The 16,820-nt window shown below is 33.1% G+C and overlaps 2 protein-coding genes across 3 annotated transcripts; both read left to right on the top strand.

Moving 5' to 3' along the window:
* Nucleotides 1-3,203: 3,203 nt before the first annotated feature.
* LOC122578928 (RNA-binding protein pno1-like) lies at nt 3,204-4,682 on the top strand. The gene is made up of 2 exons (XM_043750980.1): nt 3,204-3,395; nt 3,829-4,682. Exon 2 carries the CDS (start codon nt 3,839-3,841, stop codon nt 4,502-4,504), a length of 666 nt encoding a protein of 221 aa, XP_043606915.1. The 5' UTR covers nt 3,204-3,395; nt 3,829-3,838; the 3' UTR covers nt 4,505-4,682.
* A 4,436-nt stretch (nt 4,683-9,118) lies between these two features.
* LOC122579807 (general transcription and DNA repair factor IIH subunit TFB1-1) lies at nt 9,119-15,622 on the top strand. Of its 2 annotated transcripts, none has more exons than XR_006320702.1 (18): nt 9,119-9,417; nt 9,527-9,605; nt 9,734-9,859; nt 9,932-10,043; nt 10,144-10,219; nt 10,444-10,584; nt 10,770-10,826; nt 10,908-11,063; nt 11,156-11,221; nt 11,752-11,875; nt 12,330-12,386; nt 12,459-12,586; nt 12,663-12,842; nt 14,072-14,185; nt 14,306-14,399; nt 14,675-14,722; nt 14,902-14,970; nt 15,292-15,315. XR_006320702.1 is itself a non-coding variant. In XM_043752043.1 (18 exons), the coding sequence occupies exons 1-18, from the start codon at nt 9,316-9,318 to the stop codon at nt 15,376-15,378; spliced, it is 1,800 nt and encodes a 599-aa protein (XP_043607978.1). In that variant the 5' UTR covers nt 9,121-9,315; the 3' UTR covers nt 15,379-15,622. The 2 variants fall into 2 exon arrangements, 1 of the variants encoding a protein (XP_043607978.1); XM_043752043.1 differs by having other exon boundaries at nt 9,121-9,417; nt 14,322-14,399; nt 15,292-15,622.
* Nucleotides 15,623-16,820: the final 1,198 nt, after the last annotated feature.

Raw genomic sequence — 16,820 nt, 5'->3', positions numbered from 1 at the left:
AATGTGGATTATGATGAAATCCATTTGTGTTCATGTTCAAAATAGTTTGATAGGAAGCATGGTGGTTTGATTGCAATCCTCTAACGTTATCGTTTTCCCCAGTTGCATAGCTAAGCATAAATACTTATTGGCACTTACTTATTGCATTTATGGCCGGGTGATTGGGTATGGGTCAATGTAATGTGATTTTATAGAGGAGTTAAGTAAGCATTATACCATTGTGTTCATAGGCCAATGGTCAGAAAGTCCTTACATAAGAGTTTGGGTTTGGATTTGATGAGACCTAGCTCGATTTAAGTCTTAAAAGGGCAAGGTTTTCCCCTAATATGTTGTCGTGTCTGTAGGCGGATTATTAGGGGGTTTTCCTCGTACTAAGTATCTGGTAAGGGGCTCTCTAGCGTGGACCCGGTTAAGACAATATAGTCTATACTTTCGGTTATGATATTGATCCGCACCTATAAAGAAAAGCATGAATTATGTTTGTTTAGCAAGGATAAAGAAAGTGCTTGGAATGCTAGTGTATGATCACCGCCAGGAAGGTGGTCACCGAGGCACCACCGTCCGCCACCACATTCCCATTAGTTATTACAAATGGTCTATATAAACTGGTCATTGGATGTTTGTTTTTCACGGTTGCAAAGTTCGGTGTTTGCTGGAAGAATGTGTATGGACTGTTTTATCAAATAGTTAGAAAATGTTCTGAAGCTTGCAAATAAGTTTTTATCATGACACATTGTCCGACGCCGACACTATTTAAGAATTAATCAAGCACAACTTGACTTGATTGTATTCAAATCAATATATCTTTGATATTAAAGCTATATTTGCGTATTGTTTTATTAAATTTAAATTCATTAGATGTAATTGTGATATAATCTTATACTCCCTCACTTCTACTAGAAATGTCCCATTTCGAATATTCAAAGTCTTTGTTTTTTAAGTTTGACTTTAAATATTTCTTTTTGTGTTACAAAATTGTTGATGAAAATTATATCCAATGAAAATATATCTAAAACTCAATCAAAACATATAACTTTTATCAACTATTATATAACACAAACATAAAAAATTAAGGTCAAAATTGTTACATAAAGACTATGAATATTCAAAACAAGACACTTGTAATAGGACAGGGGAGTATATAAATTGGCTTAACAGAAGGTGGCTTAATGTTTATTTCCAAAGGTCTTGTATTCGAAACGTATCAACTAAGTATATCGAGGTAGTGAGGAAAAAAAGTTAAGAAACTATGAGGCGGGTAACTTGATTGAATTCGGTAAAAGGTTAGACTTGTTAACTTTTATAAATCAAACAGGCGGAAAACAGAATGCCATATGACTTTACAACGAATGCACAATGTGCAACATCTAATACCCAATAAACCAGCTATCTAATAGCAAATTACATGAAACCAATAAGCAACATATATATTAAATGAAAAACAAATATGCTGCTAGAAGCAGCCTACTTCTAACATTCCCCCCTCACAATCTCCCCCTTAGTAATCATGTGTATATATATAAAATCTCCCCCCCCCCCTTCTCAAAATCTGGGTATCAGTATGCAGCTAGATACATACTTGTTAACCCCATATATTAAAAACTAAAGACAGCGGTAACTTCCAATGCATGGGAGCTGCCTCCAAACGCACAATTCGTTTGAACCAAAAAGTAAGCAGTTTCAATTTTGACCGTCTCTATAATCTCGTTGATAACTCAACTGAATTGCATTTATCTTACTCGAATTATGGATAACATATATATTAAAATGCTTGAAAGGCTGACATTGAAAAGTAAAAACGAAATAGCTAAAAGTCCTGGGGTATTTGGTTTCCAGAATTTCAAAGAATTCTATGGAATTGGAATCTTAATTCCACTCCTAATCATATTTGGTTGGAGAAAATGATGAAATTGGAATTCAAAACTTTCCATTAAACTCCTTAAAACATAGAGTTTAGAATTCCTTCATAAAACCCTCGAAATGTTTTGAATTTTATAAAAGAATTCAAATATTTGACTAAAAGACCCTTCCATAGTTATATATTATTAAATTGAAAAAAATGCAAGAGTTTAACAAAGGTAGTTTTGCCATTTGTAATAGTTTAAATTCAAATTTCATTAGCTAAATTACATTGATTTTATCAACCAAACACAAGATAGATTTTAAAAGTACGTTGTAGATTCCAATTTCTTCAAATTTCAAGTTTTCTTTTGATAGATTCCAATTTTTCTCAAACATTATGCGAAACAAACATTATGCAAAACAAACGATCCTAAGAGTTTTCACATCGGAAATGAAATTGACAGGCTATTACTTGAGTGACTGGTGTTGAAATGGTAATGATATGACGCTCATGTTTCATATCACTTTGACATAGTGATATAACCATAATCATTATTAATGCTTTAGGCATGAATGATGATTTAGAGAGATAATTAATTCGGTAAGTCATATCAGGTTTTTATATGAAACCTAACGTCTTTGAGTTTAAATATCAGAACGACAGTTTCTTTTATGGATGTATATTCATCAGTGATAATTTTTTGAACAACAAGCCAGTTAAAACAAAGTATGTCACATATTTTATAGAAAAATAAAATAAAAATAGTCCAGATGGATAAAAGGTTGTAAGGGGTTAATTAAATCTACATATATCAGAACATATTATCATCATCACTCCAATAAATGATTGAAGTGATAGCATGATTGAATTAATAAGTAATGGTTGTATGACTATGGATTAAGTTAATATAATTATTTTTTACTTATGAAGTTAAAAAACAGACACTTTTAATTACTTAATGAATTAAGTATTTTGATTATGTCATGATTTTTTTTTTATTAAGACCATAATAAATACTACCTAAAATGGTCTAACGATAACCAATAAGAAAACTTGCTTTTTTTTTAAAGAAAGATATATTTAAAAGGAAAATGATAAATCCAAATTAGCTTAAAAATCTTTTTAAAACGGACGATTAATCACATCCCATGTTTAAAATAGGGGAAGGAAATATAATGCTGTTAGACATTTAAGTTGGTAAAAAATTTCTCACCTATTTTTTTTAAACCATAAAAATCATGAGAGACCAAATATTTATTCAAAATATTAAAATATTAGTATGTAAGTTTCTTTAATCACTTTTCTCGTTAAAATAAGACATGTATGTAAGTCCGTACCCACAAAATGTAAAAATAATGATAACAAAACATATCAAAAACCCTAATCAAAACTACATACATACTTCACCTTCCTCTGCGCCTGCCTCCCTCCCTGTGAGTATTTTCCTTTTTTCTTCCTTGGATTAAAAATACATACATAGCAGCCGCAACAGCACCAGCAGCAATTGTATCCTAATCTTTCCCGTTCTCGTTCTTCCTTATTTATATTCCTCGTAAGTATGCTCTCTTTTCATATTAATATATATATATTTTTTTAAAATTTGATTGTATTGACTCTGGGATAGAATGAAAAATTAATAATAACTGTAGTACTTTGTTTTTTCCCCCCTTCCAATATTGTCTTTTCTCTTACACTTAAGAAAATTCTTTATGGGCTGTAGATGATAACTGAGCTTTGCCCCCTAATTTATTTATTTATTTAGATAGATATATAGATGGAAGTAATTATTATTCAACATATGCAGACCCTCCTCTTATAGATGATGATGATAGTATTTACTGCAATAATTCAAATTTCCTAATCCGGTACCAAAATAAATAAAAAACCTATGTTTATGCGACTATTGAAAAAAGTATAGGAATTTTGATTACATACATATCCTTTAGATGGTAATTTTGATGATAAAGTGAATTATTGCGTTTTAGATACAATAAAATGCAATCCAATAAAGGAACCGTTTCTATGGAAGTTGAGGAGGCTGGTCCTAGTGATGAAGTCAAAGTTGTAGTCAAGCCGAACTTTAAGCCTTTGACTGCTCATGAGATATCTGATGGCCAGGTTCAGTTTCGTAAAGTCTCTGTTCCAAAACACAGGTATACCCCTCTCAAGAAAGCATGGATGGATATATACACTCCCATATATGATCAAATGAAGGTTGACATTCGCATGAATGTCAAGACCCGAAAAGTTGAGATGATGACCACACGGGACACTCCTGATATCAGTCATCTCCAAAAATGTGCTGATTTTGTCCATGCATTCATGCTTGGTTTTGATGTGGCGGATGCGGTTGCCTTGTTGCGGATGGATGAACTGTATGTTGACTCCTTTGAGATCAAGGATGTGAAGACCCTCAGAGGAGAGCATCTTTCGCGCGCCATTGGAAGGCTATCGGGGAAAGGAGGGAAAACCAGGTTTGCGATTGAGAATTCGACCAAGACCAGAATTGTTATTGCAGACACGAAGATTCACATATTGGGATCGTTTGCTAACATCAAGGTAGCGAGAGATTCGTTATGTAGTCTCATTTTGGGTTCCCCTGCTGGGAAGGTGTATTCAAAACTGAGAGCTGTAACTGCAAGACTAGCCGAGAGGTTTTGAGTGTGTTTTTCTTTTGTTTCGATAAGTTTAAACTGGAAGATATGAGTTTTGAGTTTCTTAGGAGTATCGATTTAATTTTATCAAATGTATTGACTATTGAACATCTGCTACATTTGTGGTTTCTTCACTTTGTTTGAATATGATATGGCATAACGATATTATAGCTGTTCTTCAGTTATTGATTCATGTTTACATTATCATATGGTTTCAAGAACAGAAGATATTCTCATGTACCAGTTTGTTCCATTGTTAAATAGTTCTTTGTTTCTGCCCCCGAGTTTTTGTGAAATCTCATCATCCATGTTCCATATCGTTGACGGAATTTTAGTAAGAGTTTTAGCCTGTGCAGTTTTTGTCATAATGGTAGTAGTTATTCAGGCCAAGAGTGGTTAGGGGTTTATTGGCCAGAAGTAATTGCCTTTACCAGCCAGTAAGTTTGAAGTTTGCGTTCGAAGTGTAAAAGAGCTCCAAGTTCTATCAAATTCATCGTTGTCTAATTTTAACCAGCTACCTAAGATGAGGAGTGAAGACAATATTCAACAAGGCCCATAATTTAAATTGAACGAATCATTCTGAAATCATTTATACATTACCAATCTACCAAAAATATGAAATATAAGGCAAGGAAAAAAACCTTATGTTAAAGAGGTGTGATCTGTAACATTAAAAATAGTATAATAGCTAATGGGGTTGGGTGACTCATTAGTAATATCTTTGATCTTGGGGGATCCACCTGGGTTCGAGTCCCACCTCTTACATTTGTGGGGATGGATTAATGAGAGTTTTAGGTTTCATCCCAGACATGCGTATAATTTAGGATTAAGGATAGATTAGAATGTTGTTCTAAAAAAAAATTATAATGGTTAATTAGCTCCACTTGAATTACAGGTGTGTTTACACATTTTTACATTATTATTCTCTTATTGTAACACATAGTTGTCATTGGTGTTTACACATTGTTTTTTTCTCTATTGAGGACACAAATACAAGGAGGTTTCTAGAACTGCCTGCCTTAATCTTACTCAAACAACACACCTGGTTCTTTTTCTTGTTTTTCTTTTTTGGAATATTTCCAGGGTAAATGCATCTTTGAGTTCGAAACTTTTGCAGACAAGGAACATTGTCATTACTTTGTAGAATTGTAGTTAAGGAGTTTTAACCTTGAGTTTATTCACATTGTGTTTAGTTAGCTTAACTGTACCATGACTTAACTTATACTTTTAACCAAATTTGTAATTCAATAAGTATTTGAAGCGACATGCTAAAGATCATCTTTTCGTATTAGTAGCCAAAGCTATTAACACATTTTTATGGTGAAGTTAAAGGAGCTGCCTGTGAAAAGCAAGTCGTTCCACTTAAAGGTGCAGCTTGTATCAACATTCATATGTTACTTATATAGATATAGATTAGAGATAGATTAGGGTAAAATTACTTTTCATTCTCTTTAGGGGATGTTTGGTTCACCGAATTCAAAAGAATTCGATGGAATTGGAATTTCGAATCCCATTCCTTTACTTGTTTGGTTGAATAATTGAAGGAATTTGAATGTAAAACATTCCCCCAAATTCCCTTAAACACAAAATTGAGAATTCCATCACATATTAGATGGAAAGTCTTGAATTCCTTTGGAATTCACATATATTACCAAAAGACCCTTCCTCTCCAGCACCTACACTTCCATCACCATCTTTAATGTCGCACTTCCATCACCACTAGTACCCTTCGATGACTTCACACCAACGTCACCTTCACATCAAATTCATCAAGACACGACCCCAAACAGCTCTGGTGGAACAACATTGAACCTCATGAAACAAAAAACCAACAGATCGAGCGTGATGGTTACCTAGAAGAGTGGATCTAGCTTTCAGGTCAACGAGGGATGATATAACGGTGGCTCAAAGTGCACCTACACTTGTAGAAACATCTGGCTTCACAAGAGCATCTTCAATTCGAACAATGCACATATTACGTATCTCTATTCTTTTTCATCTTCAACTGGTTTCTCATGTAAAGGGATTACCTCAAGTTCCCAACTTGACTAGAATCTTGACCCTTAATTTAAATTAAGAATTAAGATTAAAATATCGTTTTTTAATTTTAACCCTTGATTTTAAATAAATGGTCATTATTGTTCTAACTTGACCCCTCAAGTTATTTTCAACTTGAGGGGATCTCCACCCGTTTTCTCATACCATTTGTGATTTTCATAATTGATATTTAATTTAGGTTAAACTAAAGGGTTCAACGCAATGCGAATACTTTGTGAAATACCCCGTTGTTAATTCTGTTGTTAAAATATATAAGTATATGTTGTATTAAGACATATTTGTGAATTTTATAATTAAATTAAGAATATATAAATTAATTTATATATTAAATGAATTAGTTAAATGTATAATATAAATAAAACTTTTTACCAATTATAAATATACAAAGTAATTATTCAAACTTAAACTTGAGAGGTAGATAAGTCATTTTGAATATTAGTGCCTCTAAAGTCAGAAACAATTTTATTAGTAAAATTAGAAGGATCTTGATCATGGATTAAAATAAAAAATTAAGATTTAAAAATTATCACTTTTAATTGTAACGCCCCAAAAGTTTAGAATTTTTTTTCTTTTTAGATTATTTTATAAAAAAATGTAACTATTAGTTGTAAATATTTGTTTGTATCTCAATATCAGTCTTGTTTAAAGAATTACAATATAATGAATTAACCGATTTAGCAAGACAATATTTATTGGGTGTGTGGTATTGCGATTACAAAACAAAATCTGCGTTTGAAAAAGCATGCAAGTACATGCTTCTCCAAAACTGCGTTTTCATAGTCAATAATCACTTTTTCATACAAACACCATTTTAGATTATTTGCGTTTATAAACGTAATAATCTGATAATCACTTTATAGCACAATCCCAACCACAACCAATGATTTGAAATCCTCTGTAAAGAGTATGTTGCAACGTATCAAGTGATGCCACACGTGGCACCATACTTTGCACCACACTTGACAATTTCACATATTCAACATAAAAAAACACTTATAAACCATTTTGTAACTTAATTCTTCGTTACAAGGACTTGTAAATTCTAGAATGTTTTTATTAAACATAATAAACACATTATACTAAAAAATTTACGATATAATGAACTAACCGATTTAGCAAGACAATATTTATTGGGTGTTTGGTATTGCGATTACAAAACAACATCTGCGTTTTCAAAATAGATTATGCGTTTTCAAAACTGCGTTTGAAAAAGCATGCAAGTACATGCTTCTCCAAAACTGCGTTTTCATAGTCAATAATCACTTTTTCATATAAACACCATTTTAGATTATTTGCGTTTTATAAACGTAATAATCTGATAATCACTTTATAACACAATCCCAAACACAACCAATGATTTGAAATCCTTTGTAAAGAGTATGTTGCAACGTATCAGGTGATGCCACACGCGACACCATACTTTGCACCAGACTTGACAATTTCACATATTCAACATAAAAAAACACTTATAAACCATTTTGTAACTTAATTCTTCGTTATAAGGACTTGTAAATTCCAGAATGTTTTTATTAAACATAATAAACACATTATACTAAAAAATTTACGATTAAAACCTGGATATAAGAACTCGTTTTAACGAAAAGGGCGGGCATCCAGAGCACATGACCAGAGATAACTAACCCCAATGGCAAAAAAAAAATTAAAGTTGCAACTACCTCAAGAAAGCTTCTAAGCGGCCATATCTTCTAGTCAAATTTTGTTCTTCATTTGCATTAGCTTTACCTATAAAATTGAAACACAAATAAAAACATAAATGATTTCTTAATGAGTATATATTATATTGGAAAATTCTTTTGTTTGTTTTTTTAATATACATGCAAATGTGGTGAGGGTGCCTTAGCAATGTTATTTTCGTCTACATATGAGAGAACAAACCTTTATAACATTGTCAAGATTCGAACCCAGTGTGAGCATATCAAAATTGGGGGTCTTAACCATTTCTGCTCTGTCTTAAAAAAAAATTAAATGTAATGTTTGATTCATTCATATTTTAAAAATGGATGTTACATTAATTTTTAATCTTTTGATTTCAATCCATCTATATCTATACTTTCTATATTTATACTATATTATAAAAAGAATAACATTTTATTTTTAAAAGTGTTGAAAGACATTTAATATTTTTATTTAGCACTATTTAAAATATTTCCATATACATCACCTTTTAACATTAATAATTAAATTACACTATAATTCTTTTTTTTTTTTGAACATTACTGTAATTCTTCTATCTTTTAAATACATCCAGTAACTCTTTACATCAATTACTGTTACATTAATTATCAACACTACTCGATGTCTCATTTACCACCAACAGTCGCCTCCACTATCACATTGTCACGTCACGACCACCGCCGCATTGCGCGGGAAACGTGTTAGTATAAGATAAATAATGTAATAATAAATTGTTTTTATTTTTATTATTGCAAAGCGGGTCGGTCACTCGGTTGTTTTTTTCTTTTTTTTTAAATTAAAATAGAAAGAAAACCGATTGATTAGTAAGTTTCAAGGGTAAATAAATAAATTTGGTATAAAATAAAAAGAGCAAATAATAAGCACCGGCGGAGGATACTTGACACAGCCAGCCATCCATCCATCGACTGTTTTCGGGGAAGAATATTGTTTACTAGTAGTAGTTCACCGTAATTCTGCAAAGCAATCTTCTTCTAATAATAATCTTTCGGGTTGATTATTTATTATTAGTGATCTGAGACAAACAGACAGAAAGAGAAGGAAGAGATGACGGATGATGATCGGATGATGACGACGCAGATGTTAGTGAAACGGGCCAAGTTTAAATCTTCTGTCAAAGACCCCGGCGTTCCTGGCATTCTCACATTGGTTCTTTCTTCTTCTTATTAATCAATTATTACACTAGTTTTTGGTTTAGGTTTTTCAATTAGATTTTGTTATTGTTATTAAAATTTATGAATTACTGTAACCCAAACAGACGAGGGAGAGGCTTGTTTTTACGCCTAATGATCCATCATTAAATCTTCCTGTTGATGTTCCTTTTAAGCTTATTAAAGGCAAGCACCCATTCATTCATACACTTCTTCTTCTTTATCCATTCTTAGTATAGTATTACCTTTTTTGTTTAATTTTTTCATATATAAATAAATAATTATATTGTCGATTGATGATGATGATGATTAAGGACACAAATCTAGCAAGGAGGCTCCCAATCGACCTGCTCTACTTAATCTTACGAGCCAACATCAGGCCAGTTACTTTTTCGAGTTCAACACTTACCCCGACAGGGAACTTTGCCGCGACTTTGTAGGTAACCCACTACTCCTTCTTTCCCCTCCCCCCCTCATTCATTTTGAGCCCTCATCATTTCCTTTTTTAATAGCCAAAGCTATCACATTCTCTGCCGAAACTGGAGCACCCCCTGAAAACGTTGTCAATGAACAACTTAGTTCAGCTGAAATGGAACGTCGAATTAAACTACTGCAAGACGACACGTACCTTTCTTTTCTCAACATTCGTTATCAATATATTTGTTTCACACCGTGTTTCTTGGTGCTCTATTTGAGATTGTAGCTAAGGTAACTTTTTATGTAGCGAGCTGCAGAAGCTTCATAAGCAGTTTGTCATCGGCGGTGTGTTGTCAGAGACTGAGTTTTGGGCGACTAGAAAGGTTAGACTTTGTTAAACCATTATGTGGTTTCATGCCTAGGATTTATCACCTTATGATCTTTTCAAGTTTCGAGCCTGCATGACTTGTGTTATGCATGCTTTATATGAATACTGAGCCAAAACTGGTTCTTTTGCATCTTTTTTATTTTATTTTTTGTTGTTGGTGATTTAGTTTATGTTGGAAAACATGTAACAGAAAAGTTTACGTTTACCACTCGAGTGCAGAAGTTGCTAGATGTGAATCCTGGCAGAAAAGCAAAGCAACGTTTGGGGTTGAAAAGTGATATGACTTTCAATACCAAACCCTCATCTGATGGTCAGTCGAACAGAGTTACATTTAGCTTAACGCCTGAAATGATACACCAGGTACCTTCATCTTTGTTTATATATATATATATATATATATAGTTATATTCCCAATTCCAAAAGTTGCCTAGCGTTTGCATATAGATGCATTATGTTGCTTTAGGAGTTTTTCTTCTCAAATAAACACGAAATCTGCTTTTAATTTGGATTCTTCCGACTCTCTATTCACTTAAAACCTTTCTCAGATATTTGCTGAAAAACCAGCAGTACGGCAGGCATATCTAAACTTTGTGCCTCACAAGGTAAGGATAAATATGAATGTCAAAGTTATGCATGTCTTTCAGGAATCTCATATTTTTGTGTTGCTTGATTTTCAATTCCAGTTGAATGAGAAGGAATTTTGGACTAAATACTGGAAAGCACAATATATCCACAGTACCAAAAATATTGTTGCTGCTGCTGCAGAGGCCGCTGAAGATGAGTATCTAGCAGTTTTTCTAAAGCAAGATGCCATTTTGGCTAGTGAAAGTCGCCAGAAGGTGCTTTAGTTTTGAAAGTTGTTATTTATATTATATAACTATCAAACCCAAATGGAAAATCTCAGTTTTGTTTCTATATCTTTTGCTTACAGATTAGGAAGGTAGATCCGACTTTGGACATGGAAGCCGACGAAGGGGATGATTATACTCATATTCCGGTAACTTGGATGTTTAGAATGCTACAATTTTTTTTTTTTTAATTGGTTCATTTTTTGGTAGTCCTGGTCAGGTGTTTATGGTGTTTTTGGTATCGTCCACAGTTTATTAAGCGCTGCTACATGACCTTTATGAGGTTCATCTAATCGAACTAATTTTTGATATATGATTATAGCTTACGCGTAATCCTTATTTTTGATATACGTACGTCATGATTATGTAGCAATTTTGACTCATTTATGAATGGGTTGATTTTGGTGCGTGTTCTATCTCAAATGGGTCAACATGTGAAACCATTAAAATCAAAGAAGTTGGCTAAAATGGAAATGGTCAAATTGGTTGAACGGGTTGAAAGTCGCCCAAGTTGTATTTGTAATGCAACCCGCACCAAAAACCAACCGTTGACCTTGACCGGTTACACAGACATCTAAAAGGCATGTTTTGTTTTAGTATGTTGGGGTGATATTCTTAAAGTCTGTTTAGTTGTTTAAGCTGTTTGGTCAGTTGGTGATTGTTTTCATGTAATTGATAGGGTCATGGCCTAGCCAGCGAAAGTAGCAAGGATGAACTTGAAGCACAGTATGAGCCTTACAAAAGATCTTTCCTGCAAGATATTAATAGGCATGCTGCAGTTGTTCTTGAAGGAAGAACTGTAGGTAAGGCTTCTATTGAATTAAATAGATAAAAAACCCAGACGTCAGTGTGAATTCTGTGATGAGTTATGACAAATTTGTGACTTTTCTGCATCAACTTATCTTTCATCTTAGATTTTGGTACAGATAATATATGTAGAGTTTTCTTGGTCCCATAAATTAAAGTGTTAAATTAGTAAACATTTTTTTTTATCTTTATCTTGAAAACAAATTAAACAACTTCGGTATGTATCCCTAATTATGATAATGTACTTGGCATTCACCTATAAAATGGCTCAAAATTTCAATATTTTGACCTGTTACATGCTGGTCATCATCTAAAGCAATTTACTTTGCAAGTATTATTTATTTTATTTTTGAACGGCAAGTATTATTTATTAATTTCTTATAATCCCAATAATATGAGTTCAACACTGAATTCACATTATTCTTGGCTCATGTGTTTACCCGGTTTTAGATGTCGGGACAGTTGATACAAGATCTGTTGCTGAAGCACTTGCTAGTTTAAAACATGGTAAGTACACCTTATACTTGTTTCTTTCTTCTAATGTATTCTCAAAGTTCTTCTAAATTTTGGTTAAAACAGTTGAGCTAGCTAAAGAAGCTTCAGATGGCAGTGTACATCAAGATCGGCTAGATAGAATAACTAGAATGACTGAGATTGAGGACTTACAGGCACCACATGACCCTCCAGTTGCACCACTTTGTATAAAGGTTTGACCTTTAGCATCCTAATTAGTGTTGTTAAGATAATCAATTTTTATGTTTCTTATAAGTAATTGATAAACAGGATCCTCGGGATTACTTTGACTCTCAACAAGTTAATTCCCTAAATCAGTTTGCTGGAACAAGACAGCTGAAATCTAGGCTTAGCACCTCTGAAGCTTATTGTTCTCTAAGGAACTTTATCTCTGATACTAGAGAAGTAGGTTTGAGTGATCCCATAGTCAGGCCTGAAGTGGCTGTCAAGGTAATAAATGCTCTATTTTGATTGCTTGTTAAACTAGAGAGGTCAATGACTAAGAGTTTAACCCTTTAACTGATGAAAGTGTGAATTCGGTTTATGTTGTATTTCTATTGGGTCAAGCGGTTAAATTAAATTATGCCATTCAAAATAAACGGGTTAAATCAAAAAGAGTGTTTTTGAAATGGAACAGGTTGGAAGTCCCTTGAAGTTTACACCTAAAGATTAATTGCTTAGAATTGCAAGATACTTCACCTGTATGATACTCGGGTCAATTATGGTCAATTTTATTTTTCTCTTTATAAAAAACTTTTAATAAAATCCTAAATTGGTTTAAGTTTATGTTTCTGAATAATTAAGTTTGAACTTTAAAGTATTATTTTAATATCTTTAAACAACTATATTTAAGTTTGAAGTTTATTACATATAATTTCAAATTTGGATTCTATATAAAAAAACCAATCTGGGTTCTCCCCGATTCCGATCCAAGTTTTCAAAAACTCCTGACTCCCCCCTTCGCCGATCTGATCCCGAGTCACTAGTTCTCCAACATTGGCAGGCTGTATCACCAAATAACTTTATACAAAAATTTTCAGTAATTTACTTGGATTTTGCTACTGATCATGGCAATGTAATGTACTCTTTATCTATTTTTCCTTTTGCCAATAATAGCAATATTTTTAGCACATTTAGGCATTTAGCTAAAAAAAGGGTACATGGGTGGGAACCCTCTAGTCCCATGTACCTTCTTGGTACTCTGAGTGCACACCGTTTAGAACTCATGCCTGGTAAGTCACCATTTTCACATGGATCACAAGATATAGTTTCTCCACTTACCTTTGGCAAGTTTTGAACCTGACCTGCAGCCCCTTCATCTATGGGTCCATGTGGTCACATGGTGGCGGTACCACCGGTGTTTTACCCCATTGGTAGCACATTTAGCTATGATTGGTAACAAAAGTAAGTTACTAATATTGATAATTTGCATACGATATTATTATAAATGGGGACACGGTTAACTATTCTACTATGCTAAACAGTTATCCAATTTATATTCAAAATATCTTTTCTCAACAGTTTAATTTAGAGAAAGCAAATTAGTTCATGAAGTATATGATGTGTTTTCAAAGCATTAGTTATATTAGAGAATTTACTGGTTTTGTCTTGTTAGCCTACGTGCCCATTCTGCCATCTCTACTTGAGATAACACGTAGTTGCTGTTAACTATGATCCAGGTTTTCAAGATATTGACAGATGATATATCAAGATCCAAATATCAGCTTGGTAAAACCTCACATGATAGCATATTGGATACGTTTCCCAGTGTCACGAAGGAGGAGCTTTTGCTTGTGAGTTTTTTCTTTTTCTTTTGTGATCTATTTTTTAATATGGTTGTTGGTTTTCTCTTCCAGGTCACATCTGTTAATTCACTTTTAAGGTTGAACTTTTTTGAATTCTCTCTAAAATAGGTTTTTCATCTTTCAGCATTGGACGTCCATTCAGGAATTATTAAAGCATTTCTGGTCCTCGTATCCAATTACAACTTCATATCTTTATACGAAGGTAATTTCTTCTGGGTTTTCAGTTTGATTTTGTGATGAGACTTTCCATCTTTCAACACTAGTAACTAGATATCATGCTACGCTGCTCTATCAATATTTTAAATGAGAGCTGGAAAATATCTCAGGCATCATATTAATCATCGAATGCAAAATAATCCAATTAAAGTGCACCAATCTGTTTGTGACTTTGTGTGCTGGTAAATGCAACGACAGCTAACTTGATAAAGCATAATTATGTTATCTTCTTTTGTGCATTGTTATTTGGATTTTCTGTAGGTGAGCCGGCTGAAGGATGCCATGGCACAAATCTACACGAAACTACAGGTATTCTTTTCGTGGTCCAAGCAGTGTGTATGGTATTCTTCTTTTTTGACAGCAGATGATGCCTTTCCGGCTTGACGTGCAATGATTTTATGATATGTGTGAATATCTATTTTGTATCCTGTTTAATTTGTTATTCAAGGCATCTGTTCACTCCCATTTGTATCCTTGTTAATTTGCAGGAGATTAAAGAATCCGTGCAATCAGATTCAAGGCACCAAGTTTCGCTTCTTGTTCAACCAATGCTTCAGGTTATTTTACTTGCTTTGCTCCATATCATCTTTATCATTGTCTGAAACAAAATTTGCCTCTTTGACCCTTACATTACGGTTTATAAGTTTTTTGGGTAAAAGGTTATACCCCGTGTGAATTGTATAAATCACGGTTTATTAGATTTTTCACATCTCATCCGTGGCACCTACTGTTTATCAAGGGTATCCACTACCATGTTTATTTTTCTTACTTTTTATTTTTATGGGTATGCATTATCGTTACAAAAAAAAGTCAATTTTAGTTTTTACACTAATATATATATATATATATATATATATTATATAAATATGTTGGTGCAGGCTCTAGATGCTGCCTTTGCACATTACGAATTAGACCAGCAGAAGAGATCTTCTAAGAGTGGTGACAAACCGAATGGATATGTTTAACAATGCTTTGGGTACTGTTTTATTATCTCAACCAATCTGATTGGTAATTTCATACAATTACGTTACGTTGAAGAAAATTTTGCTCTGAGCTACCTTGGTCTAAAAGACCTCCTCCAGATTTTTGGGTGCATGACACATCATTTTGTAAACACAGTAATATATAAATCATCAAAATTTAATAACCTCTTTTCTAATATCCTGGGACATTTGCGGTCAAACATTTGAAAAAAACCATTGTTTGGTATATTTGTGTTCTGAATGGTCTGAGTATTGGTCCTTGTGTTTGTGATAACTTCATTCTTGGGAACTGAATAATATACAGAAGATAGCGTTTTGCTAAACGAACTACGTACAGTTAGTAGATTTGATCCCTCAAAGTGTGGCATATATTCTTGTTTACATCAAAACATCATATAAACTCCTCTGATTATTCTGCTAGCTGCTTACCACTTTGATGGAGGTGTGTGGCAAACTGGCAATGCTTTCGGATCTACATATATATATATATATATATATATATATATAGGGGTGAGATATTTTGAGACCACCTCTTAATTTAGGACTAACTAAGACCATTGATTTTTGTACACCATCATCATCTACTACGATATACAAGACTTTTTTGTAAAAATATTAAGACATTCCGGCGACAGGCCCACCAGAAAATCATGTGTAAAACTTACACATGATTTTCTGGTGGGCCTGTCGCCGGAAAGTCTTAGTATTTTTACAAAAAAGTCTTGTATATCGTAGTAGATGATGATGGTGGTGTGTAAGTTACAAAAATTAATGGTCCTTTTTTGGACTTTTTTTAGGTGGTCTCAAATTATCTTTTCCCTATATATATATATATATATATATATATATTTTGTTGATTCCCCTGATGTTGCTGCTGTTGTAGCATAGTAGCTTACGTAGTAGTAGCTGATTACTAGTATTATTTGAGGTTGTCCTGCATAGCAATAATAAAGATCCTTGATGGAAGAGGATGAGGAAGAGGTGGTAGTTAGCATCTATTACGTACTGTTGTTGAGTTAATAAGATTAAAGGAAGGATCGATATATGGGTTAATATAGGGGAATTTTTGTAATTGGTTGTGATGATACTTACTATACCAACCCAACCCAATCAGGGGGTAATTTATAATTTTATATGTATATGCAGAATTGCATATGAAGTGTAACAACTCATGGGCGAAATAAATAAAGATTGCTAGAAAAATAGTTAGGAACTAATCATGGGCGAAAAATATAATCTGTTGTTATCCATGCACAAAAGTCGGGTGATACTCAGTTTCCAGTTTAGAGCACGTAAGCGAACATCTCATATTATTATGGGTTTAGTATTTGGAGATGTAAGTAACTTTTACATTTTTTCTATTGTGTGAATGTAACTTTCATTTGGTTCATTTTATGTAATCAACTCGCCAAATTGAACGATTA

This window comes from Erigeron canadensis, chromosome 8 (genome assembly GCF_010389155.1).
Source record: "Erigeron canadensis isolate Cc75 chromosome 8, C_canadensis_v1, whole genome shotgun sequence".
Classification (NCBI taxonomy): Eukaryota; Viridiplantae; Streptophyta; class Magnoliopsida; order Asterales; family Asteraceae; genus Erigeron; species Erigeron canadensis.
This window is presented reverse-complemented; position numbering and strand designations above follow the sequence as displayed.